At 45.0% G+C, this 21,771-nt stretch overlaps 1 protein-coding gene across 1 annotated transcript; it reads left to right on the top strand.

The window, feature by feature from the left end:
* Positions 1–5,145: 5,145 nt before the first annotated feature.
* On the top strand, positions 5,146–8,765 carry LOC119889654. Its single transcript, XM_038700459.1, has 9 exons — positions 5,146–5,231; positions 5,905–6,240; positions 6,382–6,574; positions 6,675–6,791; positions 6,993–7,129; positions 7,318–7,383; positions 7,463–7,698; positions 7,847–8,065; positions 8,171–8,765. Exons 1-9 carry the CDS (start codon positions 5,218–5,220, stop codon positions 8,578–8,580), a joined length of 1,728 nt encoding a protein of 575 aa, XP_038556387.1. The 5' UTR covers positions 5,146–5,217; the 3' UTR covers positions 8,581–8,765.
* The last annotated feature ends 13,006 nt before the right edge of the window (positions 8,766–21,771 follow it).

Genomic DNA, 21,771 nt, shown 5'->3' on the forward strand with positions numbered 1-21,771 from the left:
CGCCTGTGCCTTGCTGAGCGGCCTCCACTTTGCCACTATGTCCTCTGGGCGGGGATGATTGGCCGTCCACCCCTCTGCTTCAATGATTTTCGCCACCTTCACTAGTGTCGGGGCACATCTTGAGCATTTTGCTGTCAAAGAGAGAACATTTAAATTAATAAAATTAATATTCAGACACGAGTTGTAAATGTTTGGCTAAGAAAGTATCTACACTTACACAAAAGATGTTGCTCCCGCTTGCCGTACTGCAGAGCCCTCCACTTGTCATAAAAGGCTCTATCGGTGGGGAACCCAGCGTCTGCTCTCTGCGTTTTGTTGGGTGGCTGGCCAGTGATTCCTACAGGGAAGACCTGTAGAAAGACTTTAAAGTCCGGGGTTGGGCTGCCCTCTTTTTCCACTCGCATTTTCTTCTCTTCCCGGGCACCCTCTTTGCCAGAGTCGTCAGAAGAGGAGCTGCAATATTGAAAAGGTTTCCAGGTTACACACTGACAAACAGGTGGATGAGCACTGAGAGACATTATAATTATTAATATTTAATTAATAATTGACTGTTTCAGATGATTACATACCGTGTCAGGGAGCTGAGCAGGTTCGCGGTCGCCACAACAGTGTCCAGGGTCTTCATCCTGTAGTGCTGGTTTGCCACAGCAGTCGAATGGGCCATGTAGTGTGCCACAGACGCCTTCTGCTCCTCCGTGAAGTTGGCAGCAGCATGTGTCTCCACGGTCCTACGAATTTCCTGGCTCTTGATGTCCGGCAGTTTGTAGCTGCAATGGGGGAGAAATATCAGATGAAGCTCCCAAACTTGAATTATATAATTTTCTTGAGGCTGATCTATTTATTAAATGCACAAATCCGTTACGCTAATTCAACAGATATTTTTGGACCTATGGACTGCTGTTAATACTTACTGCGCGTGCAGGCGAGTGACGTCATTGCCCGCACTCCTGAGCTTTGTGCCCGCTGTGGACAAAAACAGCCTGTCTTCATTATCTTGACCCGGGCGGATGTAGTCAGGGCGGATCCACATGTAGTATGCGTCCAGCATCTGCAGAGACAAACAAAAAATATCTGTTAATATCTGTTGGTTCATTGTTGGTGTTACTGTATTTCATGGTAAGACAATTTAGCTTGTATTAAGCGTACTTACTGCAGCCTCCTCCATAGTGAGGGCAAACACAGCAATCTGCATTGTCGCAGTCTTGTGGTCGCTGAAAGCCACGCACACTTTGCCCCCAGCATTTTTTCTCTTCGCCCACTCTGCTATCTGAAAAAATAAAAATACACACAGAGTGAATAACTGACATAAAGGCCCTCTTCGCAGGCTACCTAATATACCCTAATATTGCCCCCTAAAATACTCCCACGAAAACTGAGGTCTTACCGTCATTCCCTCCACCGCCCCCGGTCTCTGGAAGTGACCGAGGATCAGGATTGCTTCACAGTAGTACCGGTACAGCGTCTTTTGATCTGAAGCCACGTGGTCGCCTTCCATCAGCCTCCCATAAATGGACAGCATGTCTTTCTTGGCCTTCCGGAGGACTGCCTGGCACTCCTGAAGGCTCCTCTGACCCCCGTGGAACCGTTCATACCTAGAATGACATGATAGAAGACAAGAAACAATGCAGGGGAGGATTACACACATGTCTGTGTCACATAACCCCAGATGTACAGCCAGCACATGAGTATTATCAACATGCAGGAAGTCATTAAAGTAAAATAAATGGGAGGCAGACTGACCTGGTTTTACAGGTGACCTTGCTGTTGGACTTGGCCACTGGCTTTCTGAGGGCAACGAGGAGGTCGAGGTAGGCCTGGCACTTCCTGTAGAAGTCAGCATCCGCTGCAGCCAGGTTGAGGTGGGTCTTCAAATACTGAACAAACCGTATCATGTTTTTAATGTAGTTCAGTATGGTGGCTGGGCCCATTTCAGCGTGACGGAGTTGGGTGAGGTAGTCCTTGGTCTCAGTGGACTTTAGCAGGAAGTCCAAGCTGACTTCATCCCCACTTGGCTGGATGTATCTCAGCATCCTGGAGACGTTGTCTACCTGTGATGAAAGAAAAAGAGCAGTGTGAGATGACGATGCAGCGAGAAGAAAAGCCACACACCAGCCAGCCGCACAAAGACACCCCGAAAAAAAAAGCTGTGTTTTATCTAAATTTGTTATGGAACTTAATACGCAGAGAGCTGCTCTACATGTGCTGTGCTACTATATTTTAAAACGTTTCCCGGTTACAAAGAGCAACATGGAACAGACTGAAAAGAGACACATGGGATATATCTCACCTCCTGCTGGCAGTTTGGGACCTGCAGGGTATTGATCAGGTAGCCCTTGAAATCCGTCAGCATGGCCTCTTCTGCAGGGAACTTTTCATACAGCCCCATCTTCATCATGTTGACACGGACACCTTTGCTCTGCTCTACTTGATCTCTGAAAAAAATAGAGAAAGACGAAAATGAGCTCAAATCAATCTTGCAGTTTGTTTACAGTTTCTGAACTGAACTGATGTGTGTGTGTGTGTGTGTGTGTGTGTGTGAGGTTTAGAACTTACTTTTGCCATGTTCGGTCACTTGGATCGGTGGAGCTGCCTTCAGAGCTGCTATCCTCCGCCACCGAGACGCCACCGGCCGCTTCAGAGCTGCCACCGGCTGCTCCAGAAAGGCCACTGGCTGTGGGAACGGCAGCTGTGCTGGTGGACGGCTCTTCGGAGTCCAGGTCTGCCGTGTTCGGAGCATTGGCCACAAAAAACTTTCTTTGGCGCAGCTCTTCCAGAAGAGCCAGCCTAGATGGTCTGTGGGGGTACCGCTTGCACATCTCCTTATAGTCCCAGTTTCTGGCCTCCCGTGTCCACTCCTTGCTGGACTCCTTGGCCCTCTTCGCCTCCTCCAGCCGTTCTTCAGGCGTGCTTTTCTTCATGCAGACCCTGCTCAGATGCGTCGTCAGCATGTCCTGTGGTTTTTCACACAGCAGGCAGTGAACGATGCGACGATCGGACTTCTGGCTGTGAGACAAAGCAGACACACCAAAGATTACAACTGTGGAAATGAATGAATGTTTTTGCTTGCTGTTGTGGCTGGACTGTCTATTACATAAAATATACAGTTAAAATATAAAATATACATAAAATTAAAATATACAGAAAGTTGTGGTTTAAGAGGGAAGTATTCCACTAGTTCAGTTTCCTTTTAAAGCAAAACCTCTCATACTGTAGTGCTACCAGAACTGGTTTTTCAGCATTCTTAGGACAGAGGCCTGAGTTATGCTAAAGTGGCTGACCAATTCACACTTCACCCTTGACCTAATTTAGGTCACCAAAAGTTACAAGTCACTCCTTTGGAATCTATTTCACATGTTTTTGGGATGAGAAACAAGCCTTAATTTAAACAGATAATAGAAAAACACAGAGTGAAAACTATAATTGGGTTTTTCACAATTTGCTTATTATCAACATTAGTTTTATCCTGCCTTTATCCATACCATGTCAACTGAATTGTCAATAACAGGCACAGATGTGATCAGACACAACACAAATAGTAAAAATCCACTAGAGAAAAGAAATTTGAACTTACTTGTCGGCTTTTGCTGCCATTTTCCTAAAATAAAAAGAAGTCCTTGGGAAGGGAGTGAGAGTCTTGGGATGAAAGTATAGAAAATTCTGCCAAAGACAAGGAGCACAAAAACAGGAGTGTAGCTCAAGTTGAAAATTTCCTTGCAAAGGGCAAAAGGTGGTCTCTGCAGTCAGAATCGAAAACAAAGTGAATGAATGGTTCCTTACCTGCAGTACTTATTCTCTGTGCAGCACCAGCTGTGTGATGTCATGGTCAAGCAGACCAATTAGGTTGCTTACTATTGTTTAGAGGGGGCAGGGGGGGGGGGAGGGTGTGAGCAAGACACTCAGTTAGACAAGACAGAGCTCCAAACATCTGCAGAGGGAAGACATGGAGTGTGCTGGAAGACAGAAGGAAGCAGGCCACAGACCATCAGCCTGCAAAGGAAGAAAGCATCTGCAGAGGGAGGAAAGAAATATCTAAACAGCAATTTGAATTGCTAACACTAAAGAGCTTCTATTCCACCTCATTATAAACCTACACACTCACTTTTTCATGTAGTCTCCTTCTTAACATTTTATTACATGTGATGATTAAAAACTTTAAAACTGAGACATGTGTGCCATACTGATGTGTGTGTCCAAAACACACCTCCATTGTTCTGAGATCACTGATCAGAGTATAATAGAACCACATGTCAAACTCTGAGTGGTTGCTAATAAAGATGTATTCATACATCAAACCTATTTACATGTCACTAAGGAGGGTAAACTGTACAGGTTGTTTACAGACAGAAACAAATTGTTTGTATGTATGCTGGATGCTCCCTGACTGGTTAGCTGCAAACAACTTATTTCTGATGAAAGTTAAATTAAACAACCACATTCCAGGTAAACTTGCACCTGTGCACAGGTAGCTCTGCAGACAGTCATAGCTGTCCTGCAGCTGCCTGTGGGGGGAGGGGGCATTTGCATCTGTACACAGGCTGAGAATCAGAGTGTGACACTCTGATTCAGCCAGCTTTCATTTAAGTCATTATTTCTGTTCTAGGAGACCAGGGTAAAATGAGTCTGCTTGTCCTATATCTCTTACATTTTTGGGTGAGTTCAGGGTAAAATTCTCCCTCTTCAACAGGATCACATTTACTATACTATCTATAGCCTAGAGTCAGGCCTTTCACTGGAGACCAACATTGTTTATTTTGAAACTTGTGTCTGCCTGGTGTCAGAGGTCAGATCTCTTAAAGTTTTTGGTATGTACTTCTGCCTAGCATTTTCAGAAATATGGTTGATGATACACACATTTAAAGCTTTCCTCTTCCTCTGTACTGCAAGCCCAGGCCTACAATTCAAACATTTCCCAAAATTTCAGGCCAACATTGTATGTAATGATCAGAATAATCAGATTTCCCTACACTGAACATGTAATAAAATGTGTTATGTAACTCATCTTTGTCTTTTCTTACATTTGACTTACTTTATTTAAAAACAAATCAGTCATGGTCAGCCCACCCCCTCTTGGCTGCTGCAGAAAGGTGGGAGGGACTATCAAGTGGACATATAAGGTGAGACCTCAGAGGCACCATGTACTCAGTTCTTCAAGAAAACACTGAAGATTCCTCCTGCATTTTTCCTTTGTTTGTAAACTAGCTTTTTCATTTGCGAAGAATGGCTCCCAAGCGGTAAGTTCAGATCATTTGTATTTTCTGTCTTTACATTTTAAGAATGCATTCACGTGTACTAACATCTGTAAGCTTAAGTAAATAATCTATTTCTTGTTATTTAACAGCCTTACTGCTGTACCCAGGTGGCCTGTTGGTTGACAATACTATGAGCAAAAAGCTAGCAAAACACTCCTTAATGACTAAATTACTACAGTTATTCTTTTCTTAACTTTGAGTTAACTACAAGCTGTATGTGTTTTGTCCCTGACTTAGAAATAATAAGTATATAAAATAATAATTTGACAAGAACATATATTTGATCATGGCCTAAAATCCAAAAACAAAGGCTTTTTCAGAGGCAGCAGTCTGGACTTCAGTGTGGCATTGTAATTAGAGTGTCCAATTTGCACCTCATTGTATTAGGATCACACCAGCCCCCTCCCTTTTGAATCTGTTTCACCTTCAAAGTTTTTCTTTATATGACATAAGTAAACATGTCTGTGTTGAGAATGTGATTATTGTGCCATTTAGGTCAAATCCAATCTTTTTTTCCCATCAACGCTATTAAATTCAATTCAATTTTATTTATGTAGCGCCAAATCAAAAACTTCCTTGTCTCAAGTCTTTCTGGATTATTTTGTTTTATGAAACGATTTTAATCAAACTAAACCGTGTACCTTCTCTCTCACAGTGACAAGGATCGCCGCATCGTTTCCTGTCTGCAGTGTTTCAGACCACAGGAGCTGTTGCCTAACCACCTGTTAAGAGTCTGCCTGAAGAACCACACAAATGAGGAGAGGAATGCAGAGGTGGACAGAGCCAAAAAGTCGATGAAGGCCTGGACCCTTCAAGGCAGAACCTGGGACTACAACGTCATGGTCAGGCGGTACCCCGATGAGGCTTCCAGACAGGCTCTTCTGGAAGACCTTCGTGACATGCATTTTTTAATTCTTAATGACCCCATGGACACACCTGCTGAATCCAGTCACAGACCACCAGGCGCGGCAGTTGAAACTTGCAACAAAAAGTGAGTTGTTATTCACTAGTATTACTTTTTATTTAATGCAGAGTCATTAAATTTAAATCTTGGAACGCTGCCAGGCACAGATACAGAAACATTTCTAACTGGCCTCCTTATTTGTTTGTTTTTTTCATCAAATCATTCTAGACCTGCTCAGCCGACTCTCCAAGACTGCCAGAGAGTCCTCAGAGTGTCACAGATGGACATGCTGGACATCCGCAGGAGGCTCCTGGATCAGCAGCATGTGGAAGAAGACCAAAGGACGCTGTTCCGTTACTTCTGCGAAGCCATCCTGGTCCTGAGATACTTCCAGCGACCAGAAGCAGTGAGGGCATTTACAGTAAGTACTTTGACTTTATACACACTGAGGAAACACTGTACAGTAAGTCACCCTGTAGTCATGTCATTAATCCCCACGGTGTTCTTTATTTGTTTTCCAGGCTTCAGATTGGGTCAACAAGACACATGTTGAGGGACGATTCCGAATTGGGGTCAGTGAACTGACAGCGTCCACAAAGCAGAGTGCAACATTTTCCCTCGCAGTGGAGGACTCTGCTGTAAGTTCTCTATAAGGCTGAATATGATTGACCCCCCCCCAGAGGACACCAGCACCTCCTCGTATACTTTTGCCAATGAATGACTGATGATGATTTAGGGGATGGTGGGGTTGTAATAAGTTCTCTAGCAGCCTGAAAAGACTTAATATGAATTACTTTAGCATCAGAATGAAGCATTAACTTCCTGTCTGATCTCCACAGATGCTGGACGCATACTTCCACAAGGTTCGTCCAGCATGTCTGCAGGACAGTGTGGACGACCAGGGCAGATTTTTCCTGTCCAAACAGGGCATACCAGTTGGCAACGTTGCGAGCGACCTCAACCGTCTGCACGAACAGTAAGTTTTAGCAGAATCATGTATTATAGTGTATGCATTTATACACGCTGTACAGAGAAATATAAAAGGATTAAGTTGAGTGGCTGGCTTATGTACTACATCAAGTTCAAATAATATTATTTTATTTTCTGTAAGAAAAATATGCTGAAAGAATTGAGGTATAATCTGAAATTTATTCTTCATTGCAGGTATGAATTACCAAGCTTTTCAAGCCAAAAAGTGAGAAGAGCCCACAGATTCAGTACTTCGACATGGTTTGTGTCATCATCCAAAACATACAACATTCAAATATTTTCTGTTTACCAGAGTTTGACTATGAAATATTCTTTTCAGCGCTCCTTCTGATGAGCCGGCTGATGAGAGGATAGGTCGGAAAAAGAAGCGAGGCAGAGGCGCAGCTGACCAGGATGACAGGGACTTTGGAGCGTTTCTCCAGCACTTCCCAGCGACGGCGAGTAGCACCCCACCCACGGAAAAAAAACGGACCGCTGCAGGGTTTCCACCTGACAGAGTCTTTTATGACAGGTGGAGGTCTGTGCAGTTTGCCAAGCGGGAGGAGCACCTCTTGTGTAAGTTGACGCACTTTATCATTTAAAAAAATGATTACACATCTTGGTGTTCTGGAAATTATGCTAGGAGTTAACAATATTTCTATAATCAAAGTAACATAATTCACATTTTGGACAAGAAAATTAATTTAACATTTGTCTTTGACAGCCCAGTGTTCGAGACGGCCCCCGACAGTCAGCAAGGTGTCATTGCTCATCCGAAAAGAGGGTTGGACTGCCAACTGTCCTCGCCCCGAGAACGTAGTGGCAAAGTGGAAACCAGTCAGTAGGGTGCAGGTGGAGACGGATCCATGGATCCTCACTACGCTCCATAGTCAAAAGTGGACAGGCCTGGCCCTCAAGGACTTTGGTGGCACAAAAGGACATGGTATGTAAACATGTCTTGTGAGCAGGCGAGCATTAATCCAGCAGTAAAACACTGTGATATTGTGCTCCTGGAGTGAATACTAATTGCACCTTCTTTTGACCACAGGAGTTGTTGCCACCAAAGCCTTTGCCATGGGATCCATTGTTTGCGATTACCATGGCAAGGTAATCACAGGAGCAGAGGGCCGGAAGATGATGGAGTCCATCCAGGATGAGATGGACTACCTTTTCTTTTTCCATGGTGGTGGTCGGGACCTCTGCGTAGATGCTCAGACTTTCCCGTGTGGGTGTCACCCAACAGAAGACACCATGGGCCGGAGGATCAATCATTCCTCCAAGAAGGCAAACCTGAGGCCAGTCTATTGCAGGATGAACTTCCCTGAAGGAGAGAGGGATGTCATCCTGTTGCAGGCCACAAGAGACATTGATATCTGTGAGGAGCTGCTGTTTAATTACGGCGTCAAGCGCACATCTTTTCGGGGAGAAGGACTGAACCTCGACTGGCTGGATGAGTGAACAAAATGCCATTCATTCAACACTCTTGCAATAATATCTATATACACTGCATGTTGTTTGCACATTGCAATTGTTTTTAACTTGACACTTAGTTTAATTTTATTATGTACATAACAGTGTCTTTGATTTTTTGTTATCTCCCCTGTACATAGCAAACAATAAAGATTCGACTATAAGCACTGTAACAGCTGATCATTTCTTGGAAAATTCTTGTTCTGAGACTGAAAAACTCAACAATGTCTGTTGTTAGGTAACCGAGCGTAGCGTGGAAGTTGAGGAGAAATATCCTAAACACCTATTTTTAAACCTGCTAACACTAAAGAGCTACCTACACACTAACTTGTTGATTTTGGCTGAATTTCCTTTGTATCACATGTGATCAGAGTATAATAGACCCTGTGCACAGGCAACTCTGCAGACAGTCATAGCTGTCCTGCAGCTGCCTGTGGGGGGAGGGGGGCATTTGCATCTGTACACAGGCTGAGAATGAGAGTGTGACACTCTGATTCAGCCAGCTTTCATTTAAGTCATTATTTCTGCTCTAGGAGACCAGGGTAAAATGAGTCAGCTTCCACTGCTTTAATTAAAACATGTAAATGCCATATTACAGATTAGAATGACACACAGTTTTGGGGGATAACTTTTGATAGGAAGGTGCTAGAGCCACCAAGTTGCAGACCACCAAGAGCACCATTGGACTCGGGGTTGAATTTCAAGTAGGACTGATGTATTTTCGAGACAATCGGAGAGTAGTTGTCAGAAGCTGTCCCGGCTGCAGCATATATGCCGCATTGCGGACAGAAAATAACAGCTAATTTCTAAGTGTCAAAAGTCGGGTGAGTTTTTTGGGGATAACTTTTGATAGGAAGGTGCTAGAGCCAAACGGTTTGCACCGTTGGACTCGGAGTAGGACTGATGACTCTACTTGATGACTCCACATACACCAGGACAGACTCAATTTGGCATGCCTGTCCGCCCGGGGTCAGAGGTCAGATTTCTTAAAGTTTTGCTATGTACTTCTGCCCAGCATTTTCACATATATGGTTAATAATACACACATTTAAAGCTTAGCTCTTCCTCTGCACTGTAAGCCCAGACCCAGAATTATAAGACAACCTGGAAGCTTCAAACCAGCCATACAGTACACACAGCTAAGTCTTACATTCGGGTGAGTACAGGATAAACCTCTCTCACCGAAGAGGGCAGAATTGCTGCTGACTCATAGGCCTGGCTCTCTCTTCAACAGGATCACATTTACTTCAGTGATAGGGCAATATATAGCCTAGATCCAGGCCTTTCACTGGAGACCAACATTGTTCATTTTCAAACTTGTGGCCCCTGTCAGAGAACTGTTGAGTTAGGCCTAAATTTGGCTCTTTCCAGAGGCCTGCTGTAAAGCACTATGGTGTATCAGTTGTGATACACCAAATTGTAGCCCTGAATCCCCTCTTTCCATCAAGCCCAAACACATTAATATAGCCCAACAGCATACCTAGAAATATGCATTACAATAAAGCTAATTAAGGAGATATCCTAGGGGCTCCAAAATTTACTCCTAATATTACCAGGCTGTTCAGCCCAGGAGACTCAGAATTTCAGTTGTGATACACCAAATTGTAGCTCTGACTCCCCTCTTTCCATCAAGCCCAAACACATTAATTTAGCCCAACAGGACAGCTAAAAATATGCATTACAATGTAGCCAATTCTGACGGTATTCTCAGCGCTTCAATATGTGGTCCACATATTAACCAGGTTGCTCAGCCTATGACACTCAGATTTTCAATGTACATTTCCATGTTAACAGTGAAATTAATTACAATGTTACTTTAGATAATTATCTGGTAATTACTCTCAGGCATCTTGTGCTGATGTCATTTCAGCATTAGCCTATATGCTGCGTTCAAGGCCACTGGGAACTCCCAACTAGAAAAACTATCCTGATATGCCACCTGAAGTCGGATTTCCTACTTGTAAACTCGGGGAAAAAATATGCACCCAGACTTCATGAGTAGCAGCCAAATTATGTCACTCCCATGGTAGCACACATTTTAAATGGTAAACAACAACCTAAAAGGCAACATAAATCGCTTTTGCATGAAAGTAATTAAAAGTATAAATACTATCATATAGTAAAATGTTAAGAAACTGCAGCTCAGAAAATAGAACTTGAGTTGTGATGGAAATGTGGAAATTAGTACAAGTCTGGACTAATGCAAGGTGAAAAGAAGAAAAGGCCGTGGGGCAGACGGCATCATGGATGCACGTCTCAGTAAACAACATATATTGCTAGACACATATAGGAGAAATATTTTACCTTTGAAAATGTATTGGAAGAAAGCTGGGGAGCCAAGGGGCCTCATGCAGCTGATAACATTACATATCTCTAATTCAAAGGGGCAATGCTTGAGTTTGTCTGATGCTGGATCATTGGCCAGTACGAGCACAGCCAGAGATGTACAGTACAGCCAGCATCCGATACAAGCAGCTCAGACCCTAATGGAACAGCGGCTGCTCCACCAAATGACCCGGCAGATTGCCCCCCCCCAAGTCTTAACAGACTTTATGAGGACTGAGTTGGTCCATTCAAACCAGCACTGCATTTACTAGAAGAGGTTTCTATTCAGGCTTGTTAAAGGGGGAAGGTTGCAGTGAGAGCATTGTGGAGTCACGTGTGGCTGTGCAGAAGACCGGACCTGCTTTCGCACTGTGAGTCGCAGCCAGTTTGTGACCGAGCTGAGACGTAGCTCTGTGTGGGACTGTGAGCTGCCCTTTGTCAGTGGTGCTGAAGATAACATCTGTGTGGATTTGTGGTGAGATTTCTGCCTGATCACAAGCGTTTTCAGTTAGTTTCAGAGTCTACCTCGTTGTCTCATCCTTAACTTGCAGTCCCAAACTGAAGGGGGTACTACCACAACAGCAGAGCTATGACGCCGGGCAATCCTCCACACACTACGGGAAATATCCACCTGTCTCTTGCGGCTGTATTTAGAAAGATAGGTTGCTTTTAATCAGATCTGTAAATTTGAATGTGTAGTACGTTTACATTTGATACTTAAGTACTTTTAAAACCAGTACTTCTCTTGTATTATACTGGATGACTTTTACTTGAGTGACATTTTTCGTGTGGTGCCTGTACTTTTAATTAAGTATTAAAATAGAGTACTTCTTCCACCACTGATGATTACTGACGAGTTAGCATTAACAAATCACAGACTTACCACCATGTTTTCTTGCACAGTGATTTGCAACAACCCACAAAAATGAAACTGCTGTAACTCTGAAATGACGATGAATACAGTAACGTTAGCCCTGATCAACCCTTAACCACAGAGGTGAAATATCAGAAAACAGTTATATTAGGTAAAACAGTTGGGTCTTTGAGTCTCAACTAACTACTGTTGAAATGTTACAAATACTATTATAACACTACTATAAAGAATCTGTGGGCAGATATTAGCCAAATAAAGTGTAACCTACACGTATATTTTTGATAATATAACGTTATTATTTTTATTTAAGGTTGAAATATTTAGTTACACAGTCATTTCTCCTAGTTCCTCCTCCAGGTTGTGGATGGAGCCTCTGCGGTGGACAGATGTAGATTTAGCCAGAGCCAGGATGGCACTGTGTCGACCCAACAGTTCACCAGACCCTCAGCCTGGGGAAGCATTCTCTACCGCTAGGTTAAGTTTCCTTTTGTGTGACTGGGACCAGGAACTACAGCTTTCTGTCTTCCTACCTCCAGCTGAACCTGATGCCAAATGTTACGTGTAAAACTTGATTTACAAAATGTGTACAAATATTTTTATATGGACAAAAGTAAAAGGTACAATATTTCCCTCAGATGTGGTGGAGTAGATGTCCTTTTCTTTAGCAAGAAAACACAATAACTAGTGTTATGTTCTAAGGTCATTATCTCCATCTAGTGACCAAAAGTGTATTCTGCTGCATATGATCCAGGTTGAATTAAATTCTGCTTGACATTTTGTCAATAAGGCCACAATTAATAATAAGCAATAGATTTGAATTCAATCATATTTAACATTTATTAAATTGAACACACACAAGTTGAACATATCTGAACTGTCACACTACCATGAAATAAGTATAAAATATAGATATTAACACGAAACATGAAAATATACCCCCAAAAAACTAAAAAAAATACACAGCAAACACACCACCTTCAATAAATGTTCCCTACACAGATCAAAAATTCTCTCTACTTGCAATTTGTGGACTAGGGAACCGAAAATGGCTGTCTGCAGGGGCCGCCTCCACCTTCTGTTGCACCTTCAGTTGCCATTGTTTATAAAGTGGCATTTACAACACATACGAGAAATGGAATAAGAAAGACGAGCACAGCTACACAAATATGTTTATATATATGACTACATTTCATTCCAGGTTTTAGGAAGCAGTTTTCATTCAGCAATCTTTCAACTTCAACTGTCCTCGCTGACACTGAGATGGTGTGACCCCGGAGTCGGTGGCCTCCGCTGGGGAGATAAAGATGATTAAAATGTTGTCTCTATTATCTAAAGTCACAAACCAAGTTATCATAACCCTCTCCCTTGTTTCCACTTTCCCTTTGACCCTGTCATCGTATCATAAAGACACACCTTATTAAATTAAAGCTAATCAGTCATGTATTGGCATCACAAACATCATTCAATAATTCATTCAATTCAAAGCTTCACACACCAAAGCTGTGTTGCCATTATAATCACTCTGCCTGTTTTACATTTATTGTCCACTGGATGGCATACTAGAGCAAATCAAGCACCGTGAAGCTTCGGCCCATGAGTGAACGTCTCGGGTTACGTATGTAACCCTGGTTCCCTCGAGAAGGGGAACGAGACACTGCGTCGGCTACGACACTATGGGAACGCCTCTAGGCGTAGCAGGTCTGAACGTGAATGAAATCACTCCAATCCTATTGGCTTGTTGCTAGAACGGTAAGGTGTGACGGAATAACCGGAGGAGTATAAAGCACACCTGTACACACTCATCATTAGCTTAAACTATGAAGCAGGCGCTTCAGGCGGGGAAAGAGGTGCGGCGGGCCGACGCAGTGTCTCGTTCCCCTTCTCGGGGAACCAGGGTTACATACGTAACCCGAGACGTTCCCCTTCGAGGGAACTCGAACTGCGTCGGTTTCGACACTATGGGAACGAGATACCCACTAAACCGTGCCGAAAACCCCGCCTGCCCCAGTGTGCAATAAAGTGGCACGACTAAGAGGAGAGCGCACGAGTGCCAGGTGCCGAAGGAAGGTCAAGACTGTAAAACCGAAAGAATGTGTGCGGAGTGGCCCAGCCAGCCGCTAAACAAACATCCTGCAAAGAGGCCCCGGAAAGGAGGGGTCTAGAGGCCGCCATGCCTCTGGTAGAATGAGCCCTCACAGCCACAGGTGAAGGCAAACCGCGCACCTGATAGGCCAGGGAAATAGTCTGAACAATCCAGTTGCTAATAGTATGTTTGGATGCAGGGATCCAAGCCCTGGGGGACCCAAAACACACTAGCAGCTGGTCAGCCTTCCTCCAACGGGAGGACCTCAGAGTGTAAATACTCAGTGCTCTGACAGGGCAGAGCAGATGAAGTCTCCCGTCCTCCGCAGTCACATGAGGTGGAGGATGAAATGCCTGCAGCACTGTGGACCCTGCCGGACAAGGAGGCACTTTAGGGATGTCTCCTGGACGAGGGTGCAGGATAGCCCTAATATTCCCCGGGGCAAACTCCAGCCTTGCGGGTAAACCGAAAGCGCTTGGAGATCCCCCACCCTCCTAAGAGAGGTGATAGCAAGGAGAAAGGCCATCTTGAGGGTAAAGTGCTTAGCCTCAGCTGACTCCAGGGGTTCGAAGGGGGCCTCAGCCAACGCCCCAAGAACCACCGCCAGAACCCAAGTGGGAACCTTGGACCGAGTCGCAGGTCTCATCCTCCGGGCACCACGGAGGAAACGTACAACCAAGGGAAGTTTCCCCAAAGACCCCTCCCTCAGAGGAGTGTGGAAAGATGAAATAGCTGCCACGTACACCTTAAGGGTGGAAGGGGAAAGACCAGCAGAGAACCGGTCCTGGAGGAACTCAAGTACCTGAACCACCGGGCAGGTAACAGGGTCCACCGACCGCTCCCAACACCAAGTGGAGAAAACACTCCACTTCAGGTCGTACATCCTCCATGTGGACGGAGCCCTGGAGCTGAGGAGGGTCTCGACTGCTCCGGCTGTTAGACCCGCCTCTAGGTACTGTGCCCCCTCAGGGGCCAGACCCACAGTCGCCATATGGCGGGGCAAGGGTGAAGAACCCGGCCCTGCGCCTGGGACAGCAGGTCTCTCCTCAGAGGGACCCAACACGGCGGGCCGTCCAGGAGCGACATGATGTTCGAGAACCACACCCAGTAGGCCGACATTGTCCTGGTGGACCCGCTCCAAAACCCCCGGGAGCAGAGCGACTGGGGGAAAAGCGTACAGACATAGCCCCGGCCACGAATGTACCATGGCGTCCAGACCCAACGGGGCTGGAGGAACGAGAGAAAACCATAGCGGGCAGTGCGTAGTCTCTTGAGATGCAAACAGATTCACGTCTATGGTGCCGAACTCTTCGCACAAGAGCTCCACCACTTCGGGGTGAAGTCTCCATTCCCCGGGCCTCAGCCCCTGCCTCGACAGCAGGTCTACTCCCTGATTCTGCGTCCCCGGGAGATACATCGCCCTGAGCGATAGTAACCTCTGCTGGGACCACAGGAGGATCTGACGCGCCAGTCTGTATAGAGGGCGCAAGCACAGACCGCCCTGGTGATTCAGATAGGCCACCAACGCTGTGTTGTCGGAACGAACCAGGACGTAGTGGCCTTGGAGATCGGAAGGAAACTCCTTAGAGCCTGGAACACCGCCAACATCTCGAGACAGTTAATATGCCACTCGGATTGATGCACCTGCCAGGATCCCCTTGCAAAGCGGCCGTCCATGACCGCGCCCCAGCCCGTGAGGGAGGCGTCTGTCGAAATGACCAGCCGGCGACAAGACCCTCCCAGCACGGGCCCCCGGGACAGGAACCAAGTTTCCTTCCAAACTGATAGGGAACGAAGACACTTGCGCGTAACCCAAATCAGACGGAGAGGATTTCCCCTCGGGGAAAAACCCTTGGTCCTTAGCCACCACTGCAGGGGTCTCATGTGCAGCAGTCCAGATGGTATTACGCTGGATGCAGCCGCCAGGAGACCCAACACTCGTTGAAAGTGTTTTATAGTGATGGTGTAACCTAACTTCACCCCTTTCACGGCAGCCAATATGGTGTCGAAACGTGCCGGAGACAATTATGCCCGCATCGTTGTCGACTCCCATACTACCCCTAGGAACGTAGTCCGTAGTCCACTCTTCTTTGCGTTGAGCCTCAGTCCCAAACGCCGCAGATGAGCCAGAACGACATCTCGATGCCGAACCGCCAACTCTCGAGACTGGGCTAGGATGAGCCAGTCGTCGATGTAGTTGAAATCCGGATGCCCTGGAGCCTCAGCGGGGCCAGTGCTGCATCCATACACTTGGTGAATGTGTGAGGGGAAGTGCCAGGCCGAATGGAAGAACCCGATACTGGTAAGCCACACCCCCGAAGGCGAACCTCAGGAACTTCCTGTGAGAAGGACGGATGGAGACGTGGAAATAGGCGTCCTTTAGATCTATCGTAACAAACCAATCCTCGGATTGGATGTGCGTCACGATGGCGGGGATGATGAGCATCTTGAACCTGAATCTCCTCAGAGACTGGTTAGAACCCGCAAATCCAAAATAGGGAGCAGCCCTCCGTCCTTCTTGGGGACTATGAAGTACCGGCTGTAGAACCGGCGTCTCTGTCTGGGGGGGACATGTTCCATGGCCCCTTTCCTCAGCAGAGTACGAACTTCCTGTCCCGACACCGGACCTTGCTCTGGGCGGACCACAGTCCAAACCACCCCGTTGAATTTTGGAGGGCGGGTTATGAACTGTAGTCGAAACCCATGTATGGCAGTGCGCAGGACCCATGGAGAAATGTTCGTCAGGCTCCGCCAAGCCTCTGCAAAGTCTGCCAATGGAACCAGCCCCTCGGGGCTTACCACTAGCCTGTGGTGTCTGCTCCTCCTGTGGCTAGTTGATGTTGAGCTTAGCCACGGCTCTAGTCACCACCTCCAGCAGCACGTCATAGTCGGGCGCCGCCAGATGACGCCGCCCCGACACCCGGAAGTCATCGTCCACTACGCTGGGCACGTCCGCCTCCTCGGAGTCGGATTGCTGCAGCGTCTCCGGATCCAAACCGCGAGCGGGAGAAGCCGAGAACGGGCTCCCGAACGAGGAAAGGAAGCGTCGGAGCCAGCGGATGAAGGTCGGGAAAAAGCCTCAGCGGTCCCGAAATCCTCCGACAGATCACGCTGTGAACCCCATGAGTGAAGCCGCCGGGCTGCCTCAGCGGCCGCAGGGCCCACGCCACGGGGAGAACACATCCGGCCATCCTCGGAAAAGAGAGCCATACTGTACCTCAGTACCCGCACGGAAAGGGCTTCGCAACGGGCGCAGGCAGCCCCCTCGAGAGCTGCCCGGGCGTGCTCCATCCCCAAACATGAGACACACATCTCATGAGAATCTCCATCCGTGATGTACCGAGGGCAAGAAAAAACACACCTTCTGTACATCTGATTGCCGGACATGCTGGTAGACTTCTTCTTCAGGTAAGACACACTGCTTGTAGGACTGGAGCTTTCTTCAAACAACATACAGAGCGCCTGCTGAATAGAAAAAAGCTAATGACAGGTACAGGTGTGCTTTATACTCCTCCGGTTATTCCGTCACACTATACCGTTCTAGCAACAAGCCAATAGGATTGGAGTGATTTCATTCACGTTCAGACCTACTACGCCTAGAGGCGTTTCCATTGTGTCGTAACCGACGCAGTTCGAGTTCCCTCGAAAGGGAACCAACTGGATGGAAAGGCCTGAGGAGAAGCCATAAAGTGAGGCCCTGCGTCACCACTCTTCAGCATTTTGCCAGTCAATGCCAATCCTCAGGTGAATGCTAACGTGTGGCCTGGTCAGCAGGGCAGCGATGTGCTCTTCTCCCTCCTTTACTATCTTGTCTGACCACACCATGTAGTGCTGCAGGCCCACATGCTCTTCTATCAAGTCAATTCAATTCAAATTAGCTTTATTGGCATGAATGTGTCACAAGAATATTGCCAAAGCATCATATATAGAACATAAGAACAATCAACCCCATACATTTCATTAAACAAGTAATTAAAGCGTAAAGTAATCAAAGCGTATGTTTGTGTTAAAAAAATTAGAAATATTAAAAATTAAAATAAAATAAATAAATAAAACAGTAAGCGTGTGTGTGTGTTAAGAAATATTAAAAATAAATGAATAAACAAAACAGTAAGCGTGTGTGTTTAAAAAATATAAAAAAATAAATAAAAAGTAAGCGTGTGTGTGTTTAAAAAATATAAAAAATAAATAAATAAACAAAACAGTAAGCCCGTGTGTGTTTGTGTTAAAAAAAATTAGAAATATTAAAAATTAAAATAAAAAATAAATAAAACAGTAAGCGTGTGTGTGTTAAGAAATATTAAAAATAAATGAATAAACAAAACAGTAAGCGTGTGTGTGTTTAAAAAATATAAAAAATAAAACAGTAAGCGTGTGTTTAAAAAATATAAAAATAAATAAATAAACAAAACAGTAAGCGCATGTGTGTGTTTAAAAAATAAAATAAATAAATAAACAAAACAGTAAGCGTGTGTGTTTAAAATATAAAAAAATAAATAAATAAACAAAAAGTAGCGCGTGTGTGTTTAAAAAATAAAAAAAATAAATAAACAAAACAGTAAGCGTGTGTGTTTAAAAAAAAAAAATAAAAAATAAACAAACAGTAAGCGTGTGTGTTTAAAAAATATAATATAAAAAAAAATTAAAAAAATAAAACTAAGTGTGTGTTAAAAAATTTATTAAATAAATAAATAAAAAGTAAGCGTGTGTGTGTTAAAAAAAATTAAAATTAAAAAATAAATAAAACAGTAAGCATGTGTTTAAAAATAATTTTTTTTAAATAAAATAAATATATTTCTCTCACTGGGAACTGGGTGGGAGACCCAGACAGTGCCAGGAAAGGGTGCTCTGAGGGAGGGAACTTCTTCATCCACTGAGGTTGGTGGTAGGCACTGAAAGAAATGCCACCAGAAAAAACAGACTTGTCGAATTCCACACCGACATTATCCCAAAATGGACCAAACGGGTTTCCATCCTTCATAGGACAGGATTTCTTGTCTGCACTCCGCTGTGTGACTTCACGAATCCTGTAACTTCTGCATCCTACTAGGATGTCTTACGATAAATTTTCCTATCTTCCTGTCCTTTTAATCCAGATCTACTTGGTCCTGCTTCACTCTGCCTTGTTGCAACGTTTCGGAGGGCTATTTGTCCTTTATCAGGCTTGACAGAGTGGCATCTTTAAGGTATCACCCAAAACAATCCCTCTGCTAGCTTGGGGTTAGCTTGTGGTATTACCATAGCTAATCACGCTGACTGTGTATGCAACATCATGGTATCATAATCACATTGCTGGAATAACTCTCACTTCAGACCTGATTCCGTAAAAAAATTAATGCAAATAGCAACATCCCCAAATGCGACACGCCTCGAGTATTGAAACCAATTAAGTGAACAGTTTGCCCTCCATCCGGATAGGCGTCTGCTCTGCTCCCCGGGTTAGGGGGTTAGGAAAAGGGGAAAAAAGCTGGCTAACAACTTACAAAGCTCTGCGTTAGCCAGTCTGGTGCACTGTCCTGTGATGCGCCTCCAGAGTCACCAGAAAGGCAAAAACACTCCCTCCCTACTCCAGGTTTAAAGCATTTCCCACATTTAGGGTTAGGGCAAATGCTCGGGTGAGCGACCTGAATAACTTTTGATAGGAAGGTTGTATCGCAGTGGAACCGGTGTCCGCCCCCCATTCCGCATCCAACGGTACCAAGGACGTCCCTCTATGGCGTTTGTAGGCAACGGACCAATCTGGGAGGACCTCTTTTGGAATAACTCTTGACCGGAATTTGATAGAGCTGCGGGGGTGGATTTCTGGTCGACCTTACGCGTCACTCGGCCAGGTTGGAGCCAAGTGGAATTTTCAATAGGTGAAGCTGATGGCCCCCGCCTGGGGCAGGAGCACAACTGCCTGCTCACAGGGAGGCCCGGAACAGGAACCCTGGCTCTTCTGGACTGGAGGCTGTGGATAGAGGTGGACTTGAACCTGGGACCTTCTGTACATGGGTGTCAGGGTCCTTGGCCACAACCTTGAAGGCCATATGGACAGACACTGACCTAACATGATGGGTCAGCTAGGTCTGAAAGTTCGCAGGGTGTCAGGATCTTTTTGGCCAAACTGATTAAGAAAGACCTTCACCTTTATGAAGTAGCAGCTGTTGGTCTTCTCAATCGCCTGGTCAAGTAGGTTTAGGATGAAGAGGGTATTGCAACAACACATGGTAATTTCTCGTGTCATGAGAGGCCTGCTTTTGGATTGTAGGTCTGCTCATATCCTTTGGGGATAGATTGGCAAGTAACTGTCTGAAGTTGTCAGTGACATCATTTAGCAACTCTGTGGCCACAATGTTGTTCAGTTCTTTTTTGAAGAGCCTTGTGTCTGGTGCTGTTTTATCAGCCGGGACAAAAGTCAAGAGAAGGTAGTCCAACCATCTGCGTAGCTAAGTGTGTGTCCCACAGCATGTTTGTGTACCGTATACTTGAAGCGTGGTAGAAAGACTCTATGACGACTCCATCCACATCAAGCATGTATTCAAGAAAATGATGGGGATAGGACACTGTCGTAGAGTGCAGTCCCACAAATAAGTGGGCATGCATGAACTCTTTGACACTGCTGAACTTTGCAACTGAATCCAGCACATTTGATGTGTTGTCTATGCCCACATCAAATAGTTCGTCTGGCACATTCATGGCAATTGGTGTATTCAGAATCTGAAAAAGTAGCAATTGTGAGTGAAGATGAAGAAAGAAATCTACACATCCACGTAACATGTAAAACAACATTGTACATTTAACACTTAAGTACATTTGGGAATGAGGGCATTAACCACAATTAGAAATTAATGAATAACTTTTGACAGGAAGGCGGTGGAGCCAAACGGTTTGCGGTGTTGTACTTGGGGTGGAATTTCCAGTGGGACTCGAGTGTTTTGAGGAAGATTTGAGGCATGGCTGCAGCATATATGCCGCATTGCGGACAAAAAAGTAACAGCTAAATTCACAATGTCAAATGTCCGGTGACTTTTTGAGAAATAACTTTTGATAGGAAGGCGCTAGAGCAAAGGTTTGCACCGTTGGACTTGGGGTTGAATTTCAAGTCGGACTGATGTGTTTTGGAGACAATTGGAGAGTAGCTGTCAGAGGCTGTCCCACCTGCAGCATATATGCCGCATTGTGGACAGAAAATGACAGCAAATTTCTAAGTGTCAAAAGTCGAGTGAGTTTTTGGGAAATAACTGTTGACAGGAAGGCGCTAGAGAAAAACGGTTTGCACCGTTGGACTCGGGGTTGAATTTCAAGTCGGACTGATGTCTCTCCTGGATGGGAAGATTTCCATGAAAATGACCCCCTCACTAGCAGGCATCCATGCCCCCAACAGGGGCAAAGAATTGACAATTGGGAACATAGACCCTTCCATTGTAAGTGATGCCAAATGTCAGAAAATAAGGAACTGAGCATTTTCTGACAAATGGCGACACCTACAATGGGGGGTCACTGTTCCTATTTGTCAGACTGGGCCTTAGGCTAGGAACAATTACCAAATCCCCCCATTTTATAAACTTTACACATATATAAATATACAAGATGTAAATCTACATATACAGTACTATACACACACACACACACTATACACTTATACACATATAGTATAAGTGTATATATATGTGTACTATGTGTATGTATACTAACCTACAACATAAATAGGAAAACAACATAAAAGATAGCAACAATTACTGCTAATCTCTATAGTCGACCCCAGCAGAAACATTTCACTGTGATCACCTGCAGACCTTCAATTCTCTCTCAGCGCTTGACTTCTACACTTGGTAAGTGTGCGTGATACATTCCCTGAAAGTTTCATTCAAATCTAGGAGAACTTACAAATGCAAGAAACGGGCTTGGCATTACA

The sequence above is a fragment of the Micropterus salmoides genome, unplaced genomic scaffold, assembly GCF_014851395.1.
Source record: "Micropterus salmoides isolate LMB-PRFRI ecotype aquatic unplaced genomic scaffold, ASM1485139v1 Ms_hic_scaffold_579, whole genome shotgun sequence".
NCBI lineage: Eukaryota > Metazoa > Chordata > Actinopteri > Centrarchiformes > Centrarchidae > Micropterus > Micropterus salmoides.

Coding starts and splice junctions, on each gene's coding strand:
- LOC119889654 (XM_038700459.1), top strand. Junction 6,575..6,674: donor AAGCAGTGAGGGCATTTACA/GTAAGTACTTTG, acceptor TTTGTTTTCCAG/GCTTCAGATTGGGTCAACAA. Junction 7,699..7,846: donor GCGGGAGGAGCACCTCTTGT/GTAAGTTGACGC, acceptor TGTCTTTGACAG/CCCAGTGTTCGAGACGGCCC.